The sequence below is a fragment of the Necator americanus genome, chromosome IV (assembly GCF_031761385.1).
Source record: "Necator americanus strain Aroian chromosome IV, whole genome shotgun sequence".
In the NCBI taxonomy this organism is placed as follows: domain Eukaryota; kingdom Metazoa; phylum Nematoda; class Chromadorea; order Rhabditida; family Ancylostomatidae; genus Necator; species Necator americanus.
Window position 1 is genome coordinate 7,162,060 of NC_087374.1, and position 23,580 is coordinate 7,185,639.

The window sequence follows — 23,580 nt, forward strand, 5'->3', positions numbered from 1 at the left end:
TTGTTCAGGTTTTTTTTCTTTTTTTCTGGTTTTTTTTTCATCCAAGATCCTAAATAACGGGATGTCTGATACATTAGTGCTTATTTTTAATAATAATTTAATTTAATAGTACATAATGTGGTTTATTAGCAGATAGTGGATCCTTGAATGAAAATTTCGAAAGTTCCCGAAAGCAGATCGCTCCGCTCACGTCGGCGGCGTCGGCGGCGTCGGCGGCGGCAACCGTCGGTGCCCACCTGAACCGAGGGGGGATGGGCGGGGCGGAACGCGTGCAGAAGTGTGGAATGGCTTGTCCTCGTCCGGCCGACGCCACCTCTGACTCGATCCTTGCCGCTCTTCGGCTGCTTCCCTCCACATCCACATCGACATCGACGACATCATCAGAACTCTCCTCCTCGCCCGAGTTCTCCTCGTATCCGAATTGTAGCTGCCATGATTTGGAAACGATCGTTGCCAATGAATTCGACGTTTTTCTGTATTGCGAGTCGTTTCCCTTTCAACATCCAATCTACACTCAAATCATCTACATTCTTCTTTTCTCGGCGACGATTTTAATTGCGTTAATCGGGAATTTTACTGTTATATGGTAAGTTGTAAGGTTAATAGGACTATACAGAATATATTTAGAAGATTACTGTAGGGGCTGAGTCACTTTATTGAATGTAGTTTAAAAAAGAGTAAATTAATAACCGATAACATTGTAAGATATATAGTTTGAAAAAATAAGCCTCTGTTAAAACCTTATTACTGCAGTTGCAGCGCTACTTTAAAAAGTATGGTTAAAAATAAGTAAGGTAATAACTAATTACTGCAGTTGCTGCGTTCTTTAAAAAATTTAGTTAAAAAATGGGTAGATTAATAAAAGTTAAGAAATTACTCTTAAGAATAAAGTTTTTCTACGTTTAAAATGATACCGTAACAAGATTTATATTACCAAATCGACGTGAAGCTGGTCTTTTCCTTCCAGTAAGCGCACTTTGCCTGATTAGCATAGTAGTAGCCAGTGTTTTTTTTTTGAAAAATGTTAAAAAATCCTCCTATATTTATAAATAAGTGACAGTAATTTTTTTTAAAAGAAAATTCCCTGTAGCATATGGATATGGAAAAATGTGCTTCTATGATTATGATTCTTTAATTTCTGTTAAAGTTTATATTATATGTAAAATTTCTTCCAGCGCTACATAGTTTTCCCGAATCCTATTCATGGTTTCGAGAAATTTGTTGTTTTTAATGTGTAAATTTGACACTGTAATCAGCGTTTTGAAGTTTTTCCCGCCAGTTCTGATTGTTTTTTGTTAAGGAAAGCGAACACATGCACCTGTCCCTTAATGGAAATTTCCATAACACCTTATCGTAATAACGAATATAAACGATTTGTATCCCGACAGGAATATGAAGGAAAAATGGGAAAATCACGTGATTCTACGGGTATATGGTATATTTATGAGCAATTTCTATTGAAAACTAAAAATTATTGGAAAAAAATCTAAAATTATTATTTGATGTGCAACCATAAACTAAGCACTGATTTTAGCAAACCAATCCTTCTGCCATCATTTCTTTTCCCTCACTTTTTTCTACCAGGAAATTTCGGATCTCAAAGTGCAGAACAATTTGTTTATTTTTCCGTATTCTTCGCTGAACAATTATTTGAATTTTTCGGGTGTTCAAATGTTTTTTTTTCACCCCAACATATTTCCAATGTCTAAAAGGAAAGTGTTTTCGTTTTGAATTTTCTTCTCGTTCCCCGACGGTTTGATTTTGAAGCATAAATGAATAGCGTCGAAGTGCAGCCACAGGAAGAGCTGCATCCGGATTCGAAAGCGAAAATTATGTTCGTGGTCATCGTTAATTTGTCAAGCTAGAAATTCTGTATTCAGAAAAGCTTGAGGAGATCTTGGCAAAATATTTTTTACAGGGATAAATTGGAGAAATTCCACGACGAAAAAGTTATTTATCTATTCTATGCGTAATTTTATCGTAAAAATTTTCATAACAACAACAAAAACAATACATTTTTCTTCAGACAATATATTTTTCAACAAAAGATTTTACTCCTAGATAATTTATGGAAAAAAATTGGGCAGAACGATCTTATTTTTAAGAATCAAAGAAGAAGATGTAGTGAAAAAGTGGAAAACTTGACCCATGCTTTATTTTCTTTTTTTGACGAAGATCACAAATATCGGGCAGAGATCACTTTATGCTTCAGCTATTTTTTGATCATTGCTCTGCTTATTTGAATACACCTTCTCTGGCTTAATTAGGTCGGGTATTGAAATTCGTTATGTAGGTAGGTACGGATTTTCTACTCATCTTTCGTACTTCTTTGAACAGGTATCGATTTTTTGAGGAGGAATCTGAAAGGGAGAGATAGGCTTAATAAACTAGTCATTTTTTCTCTTCATCTTTCGTAGTTCTTTGAATAGGTATCGATTTTTTTATTGAGGATGAGTCCAAAAAGGACTGATAGGTTCTGTTTCTTGTAGATTAGCAGGAAATGTGGTGGATAAGCATAGAACCTGTAGGGAGAGGGAATTCTAGGATCGAATGCATCTTTCTGTTCTTGGTGAGATTAATTTCAAAAATGTAATTGTAACAAAAATAGTAAAATAATAAAACAATCATGTAGCAATAATAAAATTATTGTTTACAAGTAAATTTGTTGTTTGTTTTTTTTCTTGTTCGGAAAAATCAAGAATCAAAAGAAGAAGAATCAAAAGATCATTTTGGAATCGTTTTCTCTGCTTTTGGTGATCTAAATTTCAAAAATGTAGTTGTAATAAAAATAATAAAGTAATGAAACAATAAACAAGTCGTGTAACAACAATAAAATAATTGCTTAAAAGTAAATTTGGTGTTTTTTCGGTTCAGAAGAGTGGAGAATCAGAGGAAGAAGATTTTTGGAATCGTTTTTTTTGGAATCATTTTGGAATCGCTTTTTTGGATAATTTTTGCTAGTAGCTTCCAGATAGGAGGATTATCTGCATGGATACTCCCATATACAGTAATATGAGTGGATTTCTAACAAATATAATGATAGAAAAGTGATCGTATTACTGTTTTCTTCACGTTCTCGACATCATTATTCGATTCGTGTCGCTACTCGATGATTGTCAACATAGGAGGCGTTGTTTACTACTCTTTTTAGAAGAAAACAGCAAACAACATAAAGCACGGATTTACGCTTGAAATAAACAAGTTATTACAATATTATACGAGCGAGGTTGCGGTTCTGGAGGTATTCCGCTTCGCTGGACTCAATTCTTGGTAATCCACCACCAGCTAGAGGGGAACTGCGCGCTTGCGTCACGTTATTTTCTGGGTATGCGCTCGTACCCGAATTCGGACTAGTATTCATAAATTATTATTATTATTATTATTATTATTATTATTATCACTATTATTATTTGGCGAGTGTAGTGCAGTCGGTTAGAGGTTCTGCTTCCTGCGCGATCGATCGGAGGTTCGAATCCGTCCTAGCGCTCACCAAGCCTATCATCCCTTCGGGGTCCAGTCACACGTCCGTAAACCTCAAGCGATTCTGAATTGAAGTGAACTTGGTGGCGCATCGTAAGTGGACTGATTAACGCCAGACACTTTAACTTTAAACTTATTATTATTATTATTATTATTATTATTATTATTATTATTATTATTATTATTGTTATTATTATTATTATTTGACAACAGAACGTCTTTAGGATCCTTAGAATTCCCCATTGTGTCCTTGAATCCCTGGCGTCTTTTGAATACGTAACTTTTTATTGATTTACCTGAACTGTGGCAAAGATTCCTTTCAGGATCGTTCTACGTCATCGACAAATGCGAACCGTCACCAATTGTTATCTGCTGAATTTAGCCGTTGCCGATGTGTCGATATCCGTTCTTAATACCGGATTCACATGGTCCTATAATTTTTACTATGATTGGAAGTACGTTCCAAATTTTTACTTTCTATTTATTTCAGAGATTGTTGAAATGCTGAGAAAATAGTTCCGCATTTCTCTCATGTTGAAGCTTACTTTGTCGTAAAGTTTTGAGTTTCAAACCAAAAATTCAAATTTGAATTTTAATTTCGAGAAAAATACATTTTTATCAATTCCAATGATTCTGTGTATTCTTCAAGCTACAGTGTCCTTCTATTCAAGACCATCTCGATTGAAATCCTCTATTTTCTCATTTTGAATCAACATTTTTTTGGTCCTTGCTTCGTCGTGAAGTTTTGAATTTCAGACGTAAACTTTTTAATTTTATTTCCAACTTTGAAAAGAGTATATCTATCATTGACTTCAACAATTTTTTTAATGGATTCTTCAAACCAATTGAATTTCGACCCAGTATTTTTTGTTCCTCGGATGGATTACTCGGATCTCTCCTTCATCTTTTTCTTTGTCAATGATTTCGTGTCCTGAAAGAAGTCGGACCACTCCAACAGACAAATTTTATATCCTGTTCAATTTCCACTCCACACTCTCTTTTCCAGTTCAGTAAATATTTTTGCCCGATAATCTCATTGCTAACTTTCTGGAGTGCCTTTGTTCTGAATATTCATTGATTTCTTCTGGATTTCAGTAATAATCCTAAATTAGGTTCTTTTTTTATATTTTAATGTCAATCACCTTTTCTAAAGGTCTAGAAAATAATAATCCTTTGGGTGAAAAATTCAAAAATCCTATTCATCAGCGGCAATATTTATTGATCAGCACTAAAACGTACATACTCCTGGAATGCGTTAACTCTACGTTCAACGAAAATGTCCTTAACCTTTCCGGAGCACGTTATTCCGTCATCCACCGAATGAAAATGTTAAGTTAAAGGCTAATTCTTTCTATGCTTAACAACAACAACCGAAACCTTATAGACCTGAAAGAAAACCTTTGGCTTCGAGGGAATTAGTGAGTGAAAAACTCGAGGAAAGCTGAGCAAGGGATGTTGATGTTGATATTTTTGATAGGTTTCCCATTCCATGCATTATTCATTATTTATTTCAACCACAAAAAACGAAAAAGAAAGGATAAACGATTGTCGAGGATTGCCATACGCAGCCAATAACAGCAGTTTCTTTCATTAGTCTCTCCGGGGGAAAAATAAAAACGCTGTAAGTCTAATGGATCTGCAAATGTCTTCTAATGCTTAACATTTCCTGTGAAACGATGTACCGATGCAGAAAAGGAATTGGAGAGAGAGAAAAAAAGAAACTATGGAGTTAATATTTCAATTTTTTCCCCCAATTTCACAAAGAACTCGGAACTATAGAATTAAGTGCAAGTGTATGTATGTTAATGGAAATTTGAGCTCTATACAATCCATGAAAACCTGCTACTACAATGTATACATAGCTGAGAAGACCTGGATAATAAATATAAAAAATAATAAATATAAATATACTTTGTAAATAATAGGTGTTACAACATATAAATGTGAAAACCATCTTTTCTTTCCCATTCTTTCCGATGAAAAATTCAAAAAAAGTTATTTATCTGGTTTATTATTTTTTGATCAGCACTAAAACTTAGAGGATATTTTTGAAATAGATTTATTCTTTTAAAAAGAAGCCAAAAAGAAAACGAACACAAAAAAAACTAAAACAAAAATCATTTATCCACCGGATCTTGTTTTTCTCTAAAAAAAATAAACAAACTCTGGTTAATATGTGGATCTGGTCGGGATATACTCTCATCCAATAAAGATCCATTTTACCAGTAAATTTTCAACGGCTCTTTCGCAATTTTCACTTTTTTTGTGAGAAAAAAAAGCAAAACAGAAAAATGGATTATATTAAGAAAACGGAAATGACAAACAAACAAAAATATCAACAATAAAATAATAATAATGATGAGTATTAATAGTAATAAGTAATAAGTGGTCGAAAATTAGATAAATATTTTTAAGTGCAATCTAAGAACCACATTATTTACAACATTACCAAATAGCTAGCTTTTCCCAGAGAAAAAACAAAATTGGAGCGGTTTGTGAGCTCAAATCGTCGTCATTAGCAACTTTAACTGACATTTGTGACTTTTTTTTGCTTCCGTGATGAACCTATAATTTAATCCCTAAGGATGAATCCACTCAAGCGCTAGATTAACCAGCATCGACTTGAGAAAACAACGGGTGCCGACAACTATTACGGGGACACTGTAGCTAAAAAAAGGGTTGAGTTCAAGAATGGGGATGGAACGAAGGAGACCTGGAAGCTCTCACTATAGAAATGGCCAATATACGCTGTAAAACATGAAAATGAAGAAAAATCCGTGAAAATCAATCAAATTGATGAAAGCAAAACAATCAAAAAAATGCATTAGAGGAAATCGATAAAAAAAGGAAATATCATAAAGAAAAACTGGAAGTAAAGTAAAAGGCGAAGAAATGTAAAATGTGCCAAAGGTTTATTCCTCCTTAACTCAGAGTATGATTGCTCTATTTTTTCTTTTCTCTCTCTCTCTCTCTGATGCGAAAGCAATGTTTTTCGCTTGAATGTTCATCTTCATAATTTTCGTTGCAATTTTTTAATTTTTTTTCAATTATAGAGTAACGTTGAAAACACAATGAAAGGTGACTATTTTGACGAAATGAGGTCTGCTTAATCGAATTTTCATGGATTGAAGAAGAAAAGTTATCATAAGGGTATCTGTACAGCTCATTTAAATTAATTTTTCAATATTCTTTCCAAACTTTGAAAAAGAAATGACTGCGATGTAACCATGATTCCGTTTTATTTTATATTTTTATTATTTCTCTTTTGTTTTATTTGTTGTTACTCAGATATTTTCTGATTTCAGTTTATATGTATTTCTGTTTGTTCACTGGGAAATTTTCATCGGTCGTAATGTTTCTGATAAAAATTGAAGTGTGTACAGTACAGAATTAATTAGCTCAACTTAATTACTTACTACTTAATTATTATTATTTTGTTAATTAGTTAATTGGCTGAAATGAGACTGCTTCGTGGGTTCCTTTCAAAAAAAAAGGGCTGAAAGGATTATTTTAGCGAGTGACGTTGTTCAATTCTCAATTTTCTTTCGGGAACAAAAGCACTACCGTAGTCCCGTTAAGAAAATTATCAGGAATTTTTTTTTTAGTAGCTTGCGTTAAAATTTTTTTGCATATGCTCATATGATCCGATAGAAGAGGCGTTAGAACAGCGGAAAAAGTGGAGCTGAGCTTATTTTGAACGGCTGAAAAAGTTTCAAAGGTCATGCGGGGAAATGTGATATGCTGTTTGAAAATTCAAGCACCTATCCTTTGAGTTGTCGGCACATAGGTTGGAAAAATTTTGGAAAAAGTCACTGGAACGCTGCGGAAGCTCACTCATCGTTCATCATGTGCACTAACAAATGCTGAAATTTTCTCTCCTATAATAAGGAGTAAAAATTAAACACAAAATAAAATAGTAATGTAATAATATCAAATAAAATAGAAGAGTACAAGTGCGGAAATTTTGAGAACAAAGAGTCCCCAAAGAATAACGCTTACTGCCCAATTTTTTCTCTTATAACGGTATAAATAATACAAAAATAAAAGTAAAAGTAAACAAAATAATAATGAACAAAAGAATGCATATAGGCAAACTTTGAGGGCGAAAATTATGTAGTGGATTACATTTATTTATTTACTTGTATATACCTCCAAAGATCTCAAAACGTATGCCATTGAAAGTGAATTTTTATAAACTGATTTGATGAGTGAAAGCTTTGAAAATTAGGATTTATGGATTTTTTCCTCGTTCAGGCAGTTCTCTGGGCTAATTTCATTCATTTTTAAAAGAAAAATGTTCAACAAAGGAGACTTTTTCATTGTCTCTTCAGAAAGTTCTTTTTCATTGTCTCTTCTCTTTCTGAAAGCTTGAACTATGGAAATTTCTGGAAGAATCTTTGGAACCGAACACTATGTAGAGGATAAACTTGATTCAAATATTTTCTTTTCTAACTTCTTGTGAACTTCTTGTTTGAGGACTGAGGACTTGTAACTGAGTTAATCAAACGCGTAATTTTGCCAAGAAAGGAAGTGAAAATACTTGAGAAGAATTTTCACCTGATTTTTAGAATAGTGCATTTAGTTTCCCCTTTTGGGAAGGTCATCCAAGATGTGTCGATGACAGGCAGTGTATGAATTTGATTTCCCTTTAATTTCCCTTTGAAAACCTCAATGATAATAATAATACATAATAATAATTAATATTGATAATATATTTCCCTTTAGGACCCTTCAATAATGATAATAATTCAATTCCCTTCAGGATCAAACAGCGTAGGGATTCCAAGTGCGCCTCAAATTCTTTCCAAATCTGGAACTGTAACCAAGATTGGCATTGATCTCCTTTATTAAACAACAGCTAACGTTTCGGCGTTTCCGGCCTTCGTCAGAGCCTGGAAAGATCAGGAAAATCTTTCCAAATCATTTCGTTCAAGTCAGTCAAGCAGAATTCATAAGCACAAAATAGATTAAACCCTAAATTTCTCTTAAAAGTGCGTCTATTTCGGGAAATAACAATCTGCTAGCATATAATTTTGCATAACAATAGAAATCCTACACCATTTTTTCGGTTATCTTGAAATTTTGGAAGCATATGGATGTGAAAGACCCTTTTTTCAACGATGACATCTCAAATAGTCATTTGCTTAGCTTCTATCATCAACAATTTTTGTAGTGTTTTCAAAATTTTTCGCTTCATTTTAACATAAAATGTGAGCTCTGCACAAAGTGAAGCAGAAAAATGGTCAGCCAATAGCCCAATATTTCCTTGTCCATGATAAATTGTCCATAAACGTCCCTTGTCCATAAATAAACCCCACATAAGGAATTGTAGGTTGCACAGTCACCTCATGTTGCCCCCGAAGTCGAAAAAAAAAATGAAAAATAAAAATTTGACCGTAGTATGCTAGTGTTCCTTTCCACTTTTTCGCCAGAAAAAATTTCAGAATAAAATTCTGAATTAATCATCCTGTATATGACTGATAAGTCTTATAATTAGGAAAAAATTTATTAATTAAGTATAATAATTCTTTAAACAATTAACTTTATAGAAACAGTTTTAAAATTAATTATAATGTTTTCTCGGTAATTAATTTTACGTAAAATAGTGTGTACTGCCCTGACTCCCCTCCCTCCCCCCCAAAAAAAAAATGAAAAAGAAAAATTCTCAGATTTTTGATGAAAACCTAACGCGTGTGAGGCCTATCCCATTGTTCTTCTCCCGTTTTGTTACCCGAATAGTATAGTGGCTTTAATCTGAACGCTTTCCGGAGGGAAACTTCCTCAACAGCTCACCGGTTAGACTTGCTGATTCTCTGAGGTGATTCAGACCTCAGGACGTATTAGTGCTCAGTAGTTCCTGGCGCAGTAACTCACCTATGCTGCGCTAATTCCTCTTCATGAACCGTCGAGGGGAATTTGAACGCTGAGCTGCTAAAGTATTAAATGCTCCACTAGGACTGGACACCATTGAGTGGTGTCTCATTTGTGACGGGGACAAGAAAATATGGGAAGAACATCGAAAAAGATTTTTTGAGATTAAAGTAACTTTTCGACTACATTATTAATAGAAGTACATCGGTTATATGAGAAAAGTTTGCTTCTACAGTAGTGTTAAATTTAATTTAATTTTTTCTTTATATTTTATTTCTTTTATAAATTATTTGTTTTAAATTTATCGTGAACTTTGTTGTTCAACAACTCATGCAGCCCATTTTCCATTAATTTTTACTTCTATTTCCAGTTGTTGTTGACCTTTTTTCGCACAACAATGACGTCATGATAACTTATTTTGAGCTATAGTATGAAAACTCATTATAGTTGAATGAAAAATATGCTCATTAAACTTTTCTACGCTTAATGAAATGCAAAAATATAACTTCTATCGGGGAGTGATTTCTAACAGGAGATAGATGAATAATAATAATTATATATGAATATTATAATTGAATTATTAATAATTATGTATACTTGTCCCATAGGAGATGAACGAGAGAAAAAGGGAATGGGGCGAGCTTGATGAAAATTTTTCAAAAAAAAAAAAGACCGACCTGAGTTTTGTATTGTACCGATGCACCATGTATTTATATTAATATTTAGTTGAATATTTAGTCATATTTAGTTGGACTTGTCTAGTTCCACGCGGGACTTAATAGTAGTAGATCAACCTGTCAAAGAGTACAGACCAGGACATTTGTCTCAGAACAGAACACCGGTCTTTTGGACTATTTCATCTTTATTGCAACAAAATCCTGTAACAAGGAAATCGACTGCTTATATCCAATGCACGATCCAAGATCTACATACCGATAAAGTGCGAATCCAAACATTACATCAAGAAATGAACAACAACTGCTGTTCTAACATTTTACAGACTATACAATACGTTTCTTCATAAATAACTTTCTCATCTTTCGGTCCGGAGATCCCAAAATTGTCAATTTAATGGTACGCTGCGTTGAAGATATTTTGAATGTGCGAAGCGAAGCACATGCTACGAATCATGTAAACAACACCGAATAATCTTTCCATCTTGCGCTCAAGATCTCATTTAGAAACCGTTCACAGCGGTCGAATACCATAGAACGTTCGTTCTCACGAATTTCACATACACAGGCTATTTTTGTTCTTAGGAAGACTTTCTTCTCTCTCTCTCTAGCTTGAGAATATAGAATTTAAAAGAAGCAATTTCAAATAATAATATAATAGTATAATTCAAATTATTAAGTATACTTGAAGTTCTCTTTCCATTTTCAAAAAATTGAATACTTGAATAAATATGTACGATGCATTATAAAGGCTAAAGGGATGATAAAATTTGTGAAGGTAAGGAAATGGGAAACAAATCGTTTAAAATGCACGTGACTACCCAAAAATTTCGATATTCCCAAAAAAAAATTAAGTTACCATCACATTTTCAGTGATGTAATTTAATTTTTGGCTCCCTGATTGTAATTTAAACGCTGCAGACCACGAATCTGTTGTGCTATGGATTTCCCGTGGAAAGCTTCTATACGGGGTCGTACATTGCGGAAAACCAGCTTGTTCCGCTCATCTCTCCGTAGTCGCTGTAGAAAAAAAAACGGCCCGGAAGTCACCGTTTTTTTTACCCGGCGGGTTGCATTGCAATGCGGGTAAAAAAAGCGAGCAAGTCGTCGATTATTAATAACGTCTCCTCATCAGCCTATTCAAGTTAAACTAATTATTAGACTGCTGAGATGAACGCAACGTGTACATAGAGGCGCGTTCTTACGCGCCTCGTAGGAACTAAAGCGATTCCCATGCGGTTTCTTAAGAAGATCACGGAGAGATGAGCGCAGGCACAAGATTTTCCGCAATCTACGACCACGTATAAAAGATTTCCATGAGAAATCCATACCAGGTCAGATTCATGATATACCGCCTTAAAGCTATCACACCACGAATGTGGGGTGGTACGGGTTTCGGGTGGATTATGCCTATACGGGATCGTAGATTATGGGAAGGAGGGTGATTCCGTCCATTTCTTCCTAATTGCCATAAAAAAACGGCTCGGAAGATGCGGTGTGTGCACACAGCTGGCGCGCTCCAATCAAACTCGTTGCGGAAAGTAGCGCCCCGGAACGCTCGAAGCCGCATCTTCCGTGCCATTTTTTACGGCAATTAGATAGAAATGGACGAAATAACCCTCTTCCGCACAATCTACGATGCATAACCCACCTGAAATCCGTACCAACCCAGATTCGTGGGGTCAGATGCCTTTAAAATGTTCGCCAAGAGACGAGTGGGAAGGGTTGGTGTATACATCAATAGGTAACAGGCGGGTAACACAGGCTTCCTTCCAGAAAAAAATGCATTCATCCACTTCATACCGTGTCGATCCCATCAATCCAATTATTCTGTTGATCCTGCCTTCTCGGGTACAGTCGGCGTAACTTATGTTAGCTACGCACTGACGCGTTACATCCTCACAGAAGGCATTCTCTATCGAGCACGACAAGCTCTTCGGAGTTCTCCTACATTTTTTCTCATTGTCCTCCTTTTTTTGTATAAAGGCGCTTGAATAGGGTTAGTTAGACGTGTCAAAGTTCTCTTTCTCTACAACTCCATAGTATTGACATCTCTTTTACTCGTTGGGCACCTATAGGGTTCTAGTTAGCAGAAAGTGGATTTTTGGATTATTTTCTTTTCTACCTGCGCACTATGTCTTCGTTTCCTTCATAGTCATCATCTTAGGTAAATAATTTTCCGGTAGATCAATGATATCCCTTGGTGCCGAGGTTTCTCCTCAAAGGCCCCTGTCCGTATGAATTGGATTTCTGCCCAATTTTTTTTTATTTGTGCGCAGTTAGTTTTTCTGAGATAGTTTCTAGATTTTATAGAGCCTACGAATACAAAAAAAAGTCAATCATGAAAAGTTGAACAGAAAAAAAAGAGAGAAATTCCCAATCTTTACGAAACCCTCGACGCGTCCTGACTTCAGAACAAACGATAGAACTAATTTCAACGGAATTTGCAGAGACCTCGTAATGCTACCCATGGATATTTTTACGGGAACAAATTCTTTTGAGGGGGAAAAAATCCTGAAAACAAGAAGAAAGGGGATTTGAGTAGCTTGTAGCGCACGGAGAAGATGGGTCAGCGCACGCTTTTAATGAGGCGAACGCGATGCGTCACCCTGCGGCAACATTTTTGACGTCGACTGTAGTTGGATTCTAACAATCAGTGGTCAGAAGTTTTTGCAAAAATATTCCTGGGAAACAGACACAATCCCAGACAAATGTGTTTTCCAATAAGCAGATACGTCACGTATTCAACCTGACGCAACGCATGTGATCCTGAAAGAGCGTGAAGTGCACGAGTTGCTGCGAATGCGTTGCGTATGCGCGAGCGGAAGTAAACACCGGCGCCTTGGAAAGGGTGGAACCATTGCTGGAACCGACTACGCTTTAGCAAAAAAAATCATGCATCTAGCGCACTCATTTTTCGCTACTACGACTTCAGGCTTTTTTCGCCAGCGGGATACTGTGGCAGGGTGGAAGGAGCCTTCAAGAGATATTCTAAATTCGTTGCGAGACCTGTGCACAGGTCTACGAGAAGATCTCAAACTTAAAGGCATCACCCCACGAATCTGGACTGGTGCGGACTTGTGGAGTATTCGTACACGGGAGCGCAGATTATGAAGAGGGGTGATTCCGTCCATTTCTTCCTAATTGCCGTAGAAAACGGCCCGGAAGATACGGCTTCGAGCCTTTCGGTGCGCTATTTTCTACAACGAGTTCGATTGGAGCGCGCCAGCCATGTGCACGCGCCGCATCTTCCGGGCCGTTTTTTACGGCAGTTAGGAAGAAATGGACGGAATCACCCTCCTCTCCACAATCTTCTATCCCGTATATGAATACTCCACCTGAAATCCGTACCACCTCAGATTCGTGGAGAGATGCCTTTAACACGATCATGTCTCAAGGAGGTGATTCGTGCCGTTGGTCCTGAGCAGAACCTGAGCAGAACCGCCGTGGATCAAAGACACCGAGAACTACTTCCTCGTTCATAAATAGAAACACCTCATTGAATCAGCACCAGGAAAAGTTCATTGAGTGTCTTGCAATATTTCCAAGAAAAACGCTAGTGGTTTCATATAGCACGCGACTATTTCGGGATGAATTACGTCCTCTGTCCTTTCTTAGTCTCCGGGGAGTGTCTAGACATTGAATGAAATTTAATGAATAATTATGACTTGGTGAGAAAAACCGTAAAGTCTCAAAGATGAAACTATGTTAGAAAATCATTCCCGCTGTTGTTCAAATGCCTAATAGTTACTGTATCATTAAATAAAGAATACAGTATCTAATCAATCCGCTTGGGATCCCGCCAACGCGTTCATTTCAATCCAGAATTCGTTTGAAGTTTGCGAACGCAGAACGCAAAACGAAAAACTGTCTTAAGTCAGTGTTTTTATCCTTCCAGATAAATCTGACATCAATTTATCGACATCGAAGGGATGAAATGCTTGGTGAGCACCAGGGCGGAGTCGAACCATCGATCGATCGGTAAAATCCTTTATCGACGGCACTACGTACCCCTTTCCACCTCTTACTATTAACATATAGTTTATGGATATAAATAATTATAATATAAATTATTAAATTAATTTATAAATTATATAAATTATAAATTATTAATTAAATTATTATAAATTATAAATTATAATAGTGTTTTTATGTAATACCACAGCCACTACATAATATTTTTTAATCTTTTTTAATTTTGTACTGTGGAACATTCAAATTCTACCGTAAAAAGGGAGTTAATGGTAAAATGGTTAATGGTTAATGGTAAAATAAAGTTTATCAAAGCTTTCCACTTTTCCCTATCGAATCATCAATTTTGTTTGGATTAGTGGACATCTTTGAAGCAAGTTTTTCCTCAGTAGCCATTCGACGGGGCATAAGCCAGCAGTCGCAATTAGTTAAGCCCTTCATTATTTTTGGTGATGCTTAAATTTTACAGACTATACAATAATTCGTTCGTTTAAACAATAATTCGTTTAAACATTTATGGAGACATATTATACATATCTCGCCAATTTTGAAATCAATTCTGGATATTTTTAAGTGCTACAAAAGTTAGAAGAATAAAATTTGAAAGATTGCTTTAGAAATAAAGGTTTTTACAGAAATTATAAGGTAGAAACAATTACGAATAGAAGAACTTGCCGTTAGGGCATTGTTTTTGTTCTCTGAGAGAATTTTTAACGATGAATGCGTGGGCGGATAATAGCAAATATGAAAAATCCTCATGGTTTCCTGCATATTTTCAGCAATAACTCAATTAACCAGCCTTAATAAGAGCAGAGTTTTTAAAAGCCACAAAGTACAGATTCCGTTTCCATACATTTAACGTTCATAATTTCGAGGGAAAAATTCCAGACACTCCCGTGGAAATCACTCTTCACGCTCATCATCCGGGGTGAAACGAGGAGAACTTTTAAATTCTCCTCTTTCCATCCCGATAGCTCTTCCAATCTTTTTGATGCTCGGAAAGAAAAAAATCCATTCATTCCAGAAGAGAAAAACCGGTGAAAATCTCTCCGCCTTTCCTTACAAGCTCTAATCTACTCGCACTTAGTTTAGCTGTAAATGTAAACAGTTAGTTGGTTATAAATAACAATGGGAATTTTTCCCACCAGTGTTCAATGAATTATTTGCATCCGTGGCATCATGCGACTGTTCCGAACTCATCATGGATGCACATAAAATGCATCATAAATGAATTTATGAATGAGGATGACTACAGTTTCCTTCAAATGGATCATCCTCGATACCAATTCCATGCAGACACGTCAAAGCAGCGTCAAAGCAGCGTAGCGTGCGTAGTATGGTAAGCTCAGCGAAAGGCTTTGAGATGTAGATAACGGAAACGAGCGCTCAAATTCCCCTAATCGTCCTTAAAAAAAGCGTGGGAACCGCTTTAGTTCCTACGAGGTACATTAGAACGCACTTCTGTGCACAAGCTTCGGTCCGCTTAGCAGCCTATTCATTGGTGTCTCTAGATTAGGTTGGTGAGGAGTCTTGATTGATCCTCGATAGCTCGCTCATGGACGCCGCGCGTGCACACGAGTGGCGCGTTGTAACTGATTTCGTAGGAAACAGCGTCGTCTTCCACACCGTTTTTTTACAACGACTTGGGGGAGGACGAACGGAGCCACGGTGGTTTCCCTAATCGTAAAACCATACGACCCGAAGTTGACTGTTTCCCTGGGGTTTCTCTACTATATCAATTTCGTGATACGGTACCTGTGAAGAATGCAGAGAAACTTCTTTTTTTAAGAGTTTTAAGTAATTACGTATGTAGTTCTTTGATGATTAGAGCGAGAAGATTCCGCGAAACACTTCCGGACACATTGAGCTCAGATTAAAACTCTGAAATTTGAGAGTAGAAATAAATCGTTGTGGCTAGGATATAAATTGTAGAAAATGTTTTCTCTTGAATCATCCAGTGCTAGAGGTTGTTAGAGAAGAGGGTAGGATGGATCAATAAAAACAATTCAATCAATCAATACAGTCTGGAGATTGGTATAGCGAGACATCCAGTAAATAAGACGGTTTTAAGTTGAGTTCAATTTAAAATCCAGTTCATATCTGAGAGGGATATTGGGAGGTATGCGTTGAAGTAAGTCTATTAAAACGGTAAAAGAGAATTGTGAAAAATAAAGTATTTCAGATTATTTCAGATTAAAAAAGACAACAACTTCGTTTATTTTAAATTTGAGAAATGAAAAAATAAAGGAAGTAGAGAATACCGCATTATTCATAGGGCCAGACTTTGTATTTTCGTTATTAGGTTAGGTTCAGAGCATTTTTTGCTCGAAGGGTATTAATCTGCCGACATCACAGCATCACCTTCTCTTACCGTATCCACTATTGAATCGTTCCGTGTTACAATATTAATGAAAAATAATTAGTACTAACGATAATAACAATTGAAATTTGCTAAGTTACTAAAAATAACATCTATCTACATGCTCTGATCGCGAAAGAAATGAATAAAATCTCTGCACTTTTTGACCTTCGCAACGATATTACACTATACAATGTAGTGAAGAATAAAAGAATTTCTTCGATATACAAAAAAAATTGATGAGTTACCGTCAAAACTAAACGAAATGCACTTTGGAGGTCTATTTCAGGATGTGGAGGTTTTCCAATATGCGTTTTTCTTCTTGCTTCACTGGACAACACGTTGTCCCGTATAATGAAACAGCCCTAACCGAATGAACTCATTGTGTTTTTCAATTTTTTGCAAATTAAAAATTAATTACTTTAGTTAAAATTAGTTATAGATAGCTATGAAGCATTTATATATACATATATATAATTTAAAGAAACTAATTGATGCCATATCAGAATAAAGTCAAAAAGGTGAAATTTCCTGAAAGGTAATTTGTCTACAAGGTTTATTTTGGATGAAACCTTTATTTGCCTGACGTTTCGGATTTTTCGTCGTCTTCAGACGTGAAAATAGGTTGATTGACCTCGTAGGTAGACTATTAGAAAGCAGAGGCAGAAATATGCCGACGTTTCAGGACCCAAGAACGCTTGAATTGCTACCTGAAATGTTTTTCATGTGTTTCCCTATCAAGCTGTACGTTTTCGATTATTATCTGAAAATAAAAATCTAATCATTTTAGAAAAAGTGACTTGAATTGGATCTTATTTGCAGATTTAGAAAGTGCATAAAATAAGCTCTTCAACAATTTCTAATATTTTGTGAAAAAATTCTATGTTTTTCAAAACTTGTGTTGAAACTACTGGAAGGAAAAAAACCCGCGTTTCTTTTACATCAACCTGCCATGGAGTATATATTTTTTCAAAATTTTTTATTATTTTTTATTTTTTTTGATTTTTTTCTACAAATCTAATTAAAATTCGTCTCTTCAAACTTTTATGTTTCTTCAGTGCTTTAGGTGAATAAACTTTTCTAATTTTTGCCTATTTTTGTATTTTGAATCCTCTCAGGCACTTTTTTCATTGTTAAGTGGAAAGTCATAGATGCTCCAGATTGTTGCTTTTTTTAAATCCCATTTTCGAACAATTTCCATCTATTCTAAAAGTAATTAACCATGATTAGTCAATTAACTCCCAATTAAAAATTAATTTTATTCTTCAAAAAAGTGAGCAGCGGTTCAATTTAAATCGAAGTTTCAAGAAGAACACTTAAGGATTTTCTCGGAACGGCTCCAATTCCACGGCTTCGGCAGCGTGCATTCCGTACAAATATATTTATAGTGCACATACATCAACGGTCCTTTCAAACGAACATAACGTGGACAAAAATGTCTTCGGAACATGTACAACTACTATTAAAATATATATATATATATCGTAAAAAGACTAAACGTTTACAATTCTCCTATCACGCAAGGACATCACATCTGCAACGTCTACATGTAATTTAAACCAAAATGTTCGTTTTTTCCCCGAATGTTTCCCTTGCGCCAGCAATTTCCTATCAAATGTCAGGAATTTTCACCATCACTATACAATTTTTATGGATGCGATGAGGGAAAGCCTAAAATAGCGTAGCTTAGCTTAGGATAGAACCTTATTAGTAGGGATCCAACCTCGGAAATATCAGAAATCCCTCAAAATGGAATTTATTGTAGATACGAATAACTTTTTATAGATCGCAAGATGTTACATCGTTGTATATTTATTATTTATCTATTTATTTACTTTTTTGTTTATTAAGTAGTATATTTCGCCACCGATGATTTGTAAAGTGTTGAAATTAAACGTTGATCTTAAAAACGGTTATAAGAATCCTCGAACTCCTTCATAGATCATCCTGAAATTAAGTGTTGAAATTAGAGCCGTTACGTATTTCTTAGTGAGAATACTCGAGATTCTTCATAGGTTATTCTTGAGTTCGCAGAAATTTCGAGTTTTGCGTTCTTCCAACCAGTACAAGACCTCCGAAACGTAGTTCACAAGAATGACAAAGGAAACGCATGTCGTAAATCAGAAGTCTCAGTCTATCCAACGATGCAACTCTTTACACTCACACGAATGGTGGGATTGGAGGGACAGAAGACAAGGTGGTGCTAAATCTTTAAACAAATGAATCTTATCAATCTAATTCATGAATCTAAGCTTCCGATTTTAAGATCCATACAGATCCATACCTAGTTTTTGTTTTCCGTTCTCGTTGCCATTACTGAGGACTGTGTGTGCCGAATCCCATCCACTACGGCTAAGAAGCCAACGTCGAGAAATTCCGCGAACACAACCTTTTGAAGCTGAGCGCCCCGATTAGAATCCTTAAGGAATTAGGAAAACAAATCAAAAAACCTTCTGTTCCTTTTTTTGTATTTCTTAAGCATAATGGATATCGAAAACTTGAATTTGTCCAGCAATTTATCCAGCAACTTCAAATTTTCCTTCCGAATCCAAATATACTGCAGTCGTTGTAGTCGTTCCTGAGAAATTACCTTTCTTAATTCAGTTTCAATTCTTTTTTCGACAAATCATGCCACCAATCCTTTTCAAAAGCCATTACATCTCCATAAAACACTACCTCATTACTTATTTCTATACTGCTGCGCTTATAGCGATATATGAGGCCACGGGCAGATAGCAGTCAGACTCTTATACACGGCTACCTCTACTTCTTTTATTTTTCAAAGTTGAAATAGACGAAATTGGATATATTTTTTAAAAATCTGAATTACTTCCCTTTATTTTCTACAATTTTCTTTCCATCTTTCTAGTTCAAATTCTTCACCGTCTATCTTCCAAAATCCTTCTGAAATTTTTTTTATTTACACAAATGAAAAAGTGTCCTTATTTATTTCATGACTCATCATACAGTACAAATCTCCAAGCTTCCAGATCTTCAAATTTGTTGAATTCTTATCCAAAACTTCTACTCTAATATTCTTCAATGTTTACCGTAAGGTTCTGCTGACAGAATAACCCTCTCAGATTTAAATTTATACTTTTAACATAATCAATTTAACTGAAATACTCTTTTAATTATTTGATTGCAGCGATTGGAAACGGCGATGCATGGGTTAATGCATAATTAATTATGTTTTTCTTATATAAAAAAATTTGCGCAAAAAAAAAATGCTCGGCATTAGATGACATTTGTAATGTGAAAGAGCATTTCTTTCTCTACAATAATAATGTAATAATAATACAATAATAATACAATAATGATAATGTTTTTGGGTTTTTTATGCTGATTTATTTTTTCTTAATTTCTAAATTAATATAATAATTCTTAACGCTGAATCACTGCTTTCCTGGAGCGTAGAATTTTTCAGACTCGGCTTATTCTACTGTCGTTTCAATAACATGATGGGAATTACGCCAATATGTGCGAGTGTGTTCACGATGATAGTGATGAGCATTGATAGGTGAGCGTATTTCAATCCTACTGTGATCAAAAAGTAGAAATTAGGTTTCTAGTAGAACAAAAAAGGTATATTATTATATTATATTATATTATAACTATTACGGTATATATAAAATTTTTATTATGATGGTATGTTATTAGTCTTCAATAATTTACTCCATCTACTTCAAAGTACTCCTTCTTTGGCAGCGATACACTTACGTTGACGGTTCTTCCAAACTTCAAAATATTTCTTATACTCGATTTTCGGGATGGGCTTGAGCCCCTTTTTCGATGCCTCTTTTATCTCCTCAATTCTTTTATTCACTCTTCTTTTTTATCTTCTATTCTTCTTATTTTCTTTTTATCTTTTATCTCAAGTCAAAACAATTACAACAAAGCAGTTTTTTTTTTGGTTTCGGGAACAGCCAGAAATTATTTGGAGCCAAATCAGGTAAAGAGGCGTTAGCGGAAGCGGAACGATATAAGCGGAATTTTTAATGAAAACGTTGAGAACAACCAAAACCATGTGAGGTGGTGCATCGAAAAGTGAACTTTTGGAGGGAAACGTCAACAAGAGTAACTCATTACAAATTGACGCTTCTTTCATGAAATTTGACACAGATGTCAGTAAAGTTTATGCCAATATATGAGTAAAAAATTATGGATTTGGATTTGAAGCCTTGCAGTTTCAAATTAGAAAGCCTTACTATGTACTTTTTGATCACAGTAGTTATCATATTAAATATTATCTCGAGTATATTTCCTACATACAAGTCGGTTACGATACCTTCCCACAGTTACATGCTTAAAGGCATCACCCCACGAATCTGAAGTGGTGCAGATTTCAGGTGGAGTATTCTTATAAGGGATAGTAGATTATGGAGAGGAGGGTGATTCCGACCATTTCTTCTCAATTGCCGTAAAAAACGGCCCGGAAGATGCGGCGCCGCACAAGACTGGTGCGCTCCAATCGAACCTCTTGTACAAAATGGTGCGCCAAAACGAATGAAGCCGTATCTTCCGGGCCGTTTTTTACGGCAATTAGGAAGAAATGGACGGAATCACCCTCCTCTCCATAATCTGCTATCCCTTATAAGAATACTCCACCTGAAATCCGTACCACCTCAGATTCGTGGAGTGATGCCTTTAACTAATGACGCTAAATCTCTTAATCCGTGCCCTCTCAGATATTGGGCAATCGTACATCCAATGCGGCGACGTCCAGGAAAACATGCTACGGTTGCTGTGATCTTTTGGATTTGGTTACTTGCGATAATTTGTGGTATTCCTGCATTTCTTGCTTCAAAGGTATGATTATATGGATTTGCTACGGATAATTCGTTTTGAGAAAAAAATGCACTACAGCTCAGTTCAACTGCAGCGGAACACATTAATAGAAACACTAATGACATTGAGAAGTATTTTTTGAACAGAAAAAAAAACTTTCATACAGTAGTACGGCAAAAGTGCAACTTTCAGACATGGCAATTAATTATTTTTAGAGCGTACTGGTCAGTTTTTAAGGGAAAAACATTTTATACAACCAGGCATTGTTAACAAAATCATTGCGTCACTACATTACATCGAAAATCAATCATTCAGAATCAGTTAATGAAGTTGTTCGGGTAAAATGAACTATAAATATAACACAACTGACGAGACATTATAAAATAACGCGATTTTTTGTTGAGTAAAAAAAAAGGAGTGCAAAAAGGGAAATGTGGTGAGGTTTTAAAAATCCCGTACTTCAAGACAGCATACCACGAATCTGACGTGGTGATAGAACCCGAAGGAAAAACTAGAGATAGGATTGTGGACTGCAGGATTAGGGGTGGTTTCACTCATTTCTCCCTGATCGTCGTAAAAAATGGCGTGGGAACCACTTTATGCCCTACGAAGTACGTTAGAACGCTCCTCTAAGCACACTTTCCGGTTCCCTTAGCAGCCTATTCGTTGGTTTTACTTGAATAGGCTGGTGAAAAGACATCACTTATCTTCGACGGCTAGCTTGTGAACACGGCGCCCACGTATGGGTGGCGAGTCGCTGATTTCGTAGGAAAAAACGTCGTCTTCCACACCGTTTTTTTTCACAACGATTAGGGATTATGAACGGAATCACCTCTGATCCCGCAATCTACAATCCTTACTCTAGATTTTCCCGCGGATTCCTTCACCGTTCTTCACCGTGTTCCTTCCTTCAGATTCGTGATATGCTGTCTTTGACGTAGAATCCTGTTTTGGACGTAGTAAAAAATCAACAAGACTATTTTATGCGCTCCTGTCCCTCCATCGAGGGCATGGAGGGAGCTCTGAGTGTAAGGAAAATTAATCTGTTGCCCACTGCAAATCCTTAAGAGTTTTGAGATTAAGTCTAGCTTGTCTCAGTTTACGTGTATCCCCTCAATGACAAGATGTTACCCTTACATCCACGAAGTTGTTGGTTCGATAACACCTAAGTCCCAACGAAACCTCTCATCCAGGGTTCAAGGATCGATAAATTCGTAGCAAACTTCCCTAAGAGACAAAGAAACGGAGTCATTACTTGGCTGGTTCTCAAATCACTATATGGGTCGTTTACGCTTACGTAAGCGTCTACGATTTTGAACTGAAGGTGAACGCGTTGGCGCATCCTTAGCAGATTCCTCATGGATAAGCACTTTATCATTCATTCTTCCAGTTCTTGTTTAAACTTTTAAACCAAGGACCAGCTTGACGCAAGCGCGAAAAATTAACGTTTCGTCCTATTTGCACCAGAAAACTCCTCCTCATGTACTTTTTTCTATCTGCATCATTATATTTGGATATTCTGGATGACATACTGTGTATCAAATTTCAGTAGGTCATCAGATAATCTATTCCTCATCGTGTACTTCCTCATTAGTCAATAATTATTTTGTAAGAGATCGTTTTGAATTATTTACTTGAAATGATGGACCTATGTATGCACGATGACGGGAAGTAGAACTCACTAAAAAAAAGTAGTTTATTAAAAAAGGAAAAATCGATTAAAGAGACATCCGGGACAAAACCAACATGAGAAGGATTTCTTGCTCGTATCGCTGTCCGCTGCCTGTCAGGCGAACAGCGTGATGAGCTCACCTCATCTGATGTGTGCTGGGAGGTAGAGGTCTCGTAAACACGCTTTCTTTCCATGGCAATAAAAGGAGGGGGAAATGCGAATTCGTAGCGAACCAACTTAGAGTTTTTACGAAAAAAAAATCAGAAAAAAAAAACGGTAAAACAGAATTATTTGCACTTTCAGTGAAAATGAATGTGTCACGCAGGATTAAAGGGGGTAGGGGAAACACTCGCAGCTTTCAGTATTTGAGTTTACATTATTTAATCAATTTTAGTTTACCTAATGAGATACGGAACCCACTTCTTGGATAATATAACCCTCAAAAAATCTTTCTTATCAGATATTTTCTGGAATTTTTCAGAAACATAAATTGAAATTCGCGCCCAGAAACAGGTTAGGGAGCATGTTTCACCGGGTAAAATCATTAGTAGGACATTTACGTTCTCCACCAAAACTTGCCACCATATGGTTTAAGGCTAAAAAGTAGGACACCTATATAAATTATGTTAAAAAAAATTATCCTTCCGTTGGATTATTGTACAAAATAAGACATCTGGATGAAACAAATAATTTATATAATTATTTACATAATGATAATTAAAAAAAAATAGGTCGTTTTAAAGTTGAAGTTGTTAAGTAAGTTC

The 23,580-nt window shown here is 35.8% G+C and overlaps 1 protein-coding gene across 2 annotated transcripts; it reads left to right on the top strand.

Annotated features, from left to right (window-relative positions):
- Nucleotides 1-251: 251 nt before the first annotated feature.
- On the top strand, nucleotides 252-21,171 carry RB195_000570 (uncharacterized protein; the record flags this gene model as incomplete). 2 transcript variants are annotated; one of them, XM_064196988.1, is made up of 4 exons in its annotated part: nucleotides 252-586; nucleotides 3,804-3,935; nucleotides 19,784-19,876; nucleotides 21,045-21,171. In XM_064196988.1, the coding sequence occupies 4 exons, from the start codon at nucleotides 252-254 to the stop codon at nucleotides 21,169-21,171; spliced, it is 687 nt and encodes a 228-aa protein (XP_064052869.1). The 2 variants fall into 2 exon arrangements, with proteins under 2 accessions (XP_064052869.1, XP_064052870.1); XM_064196989.1 differs by lacking the exons at nucleotides 252-586; nucleotides 3,804-3,935 and adding an exon at nucleotides 13,963-14,006.
- Nucleotides 21,172-23,580: the final 2,409 nt, after the last annotated feature.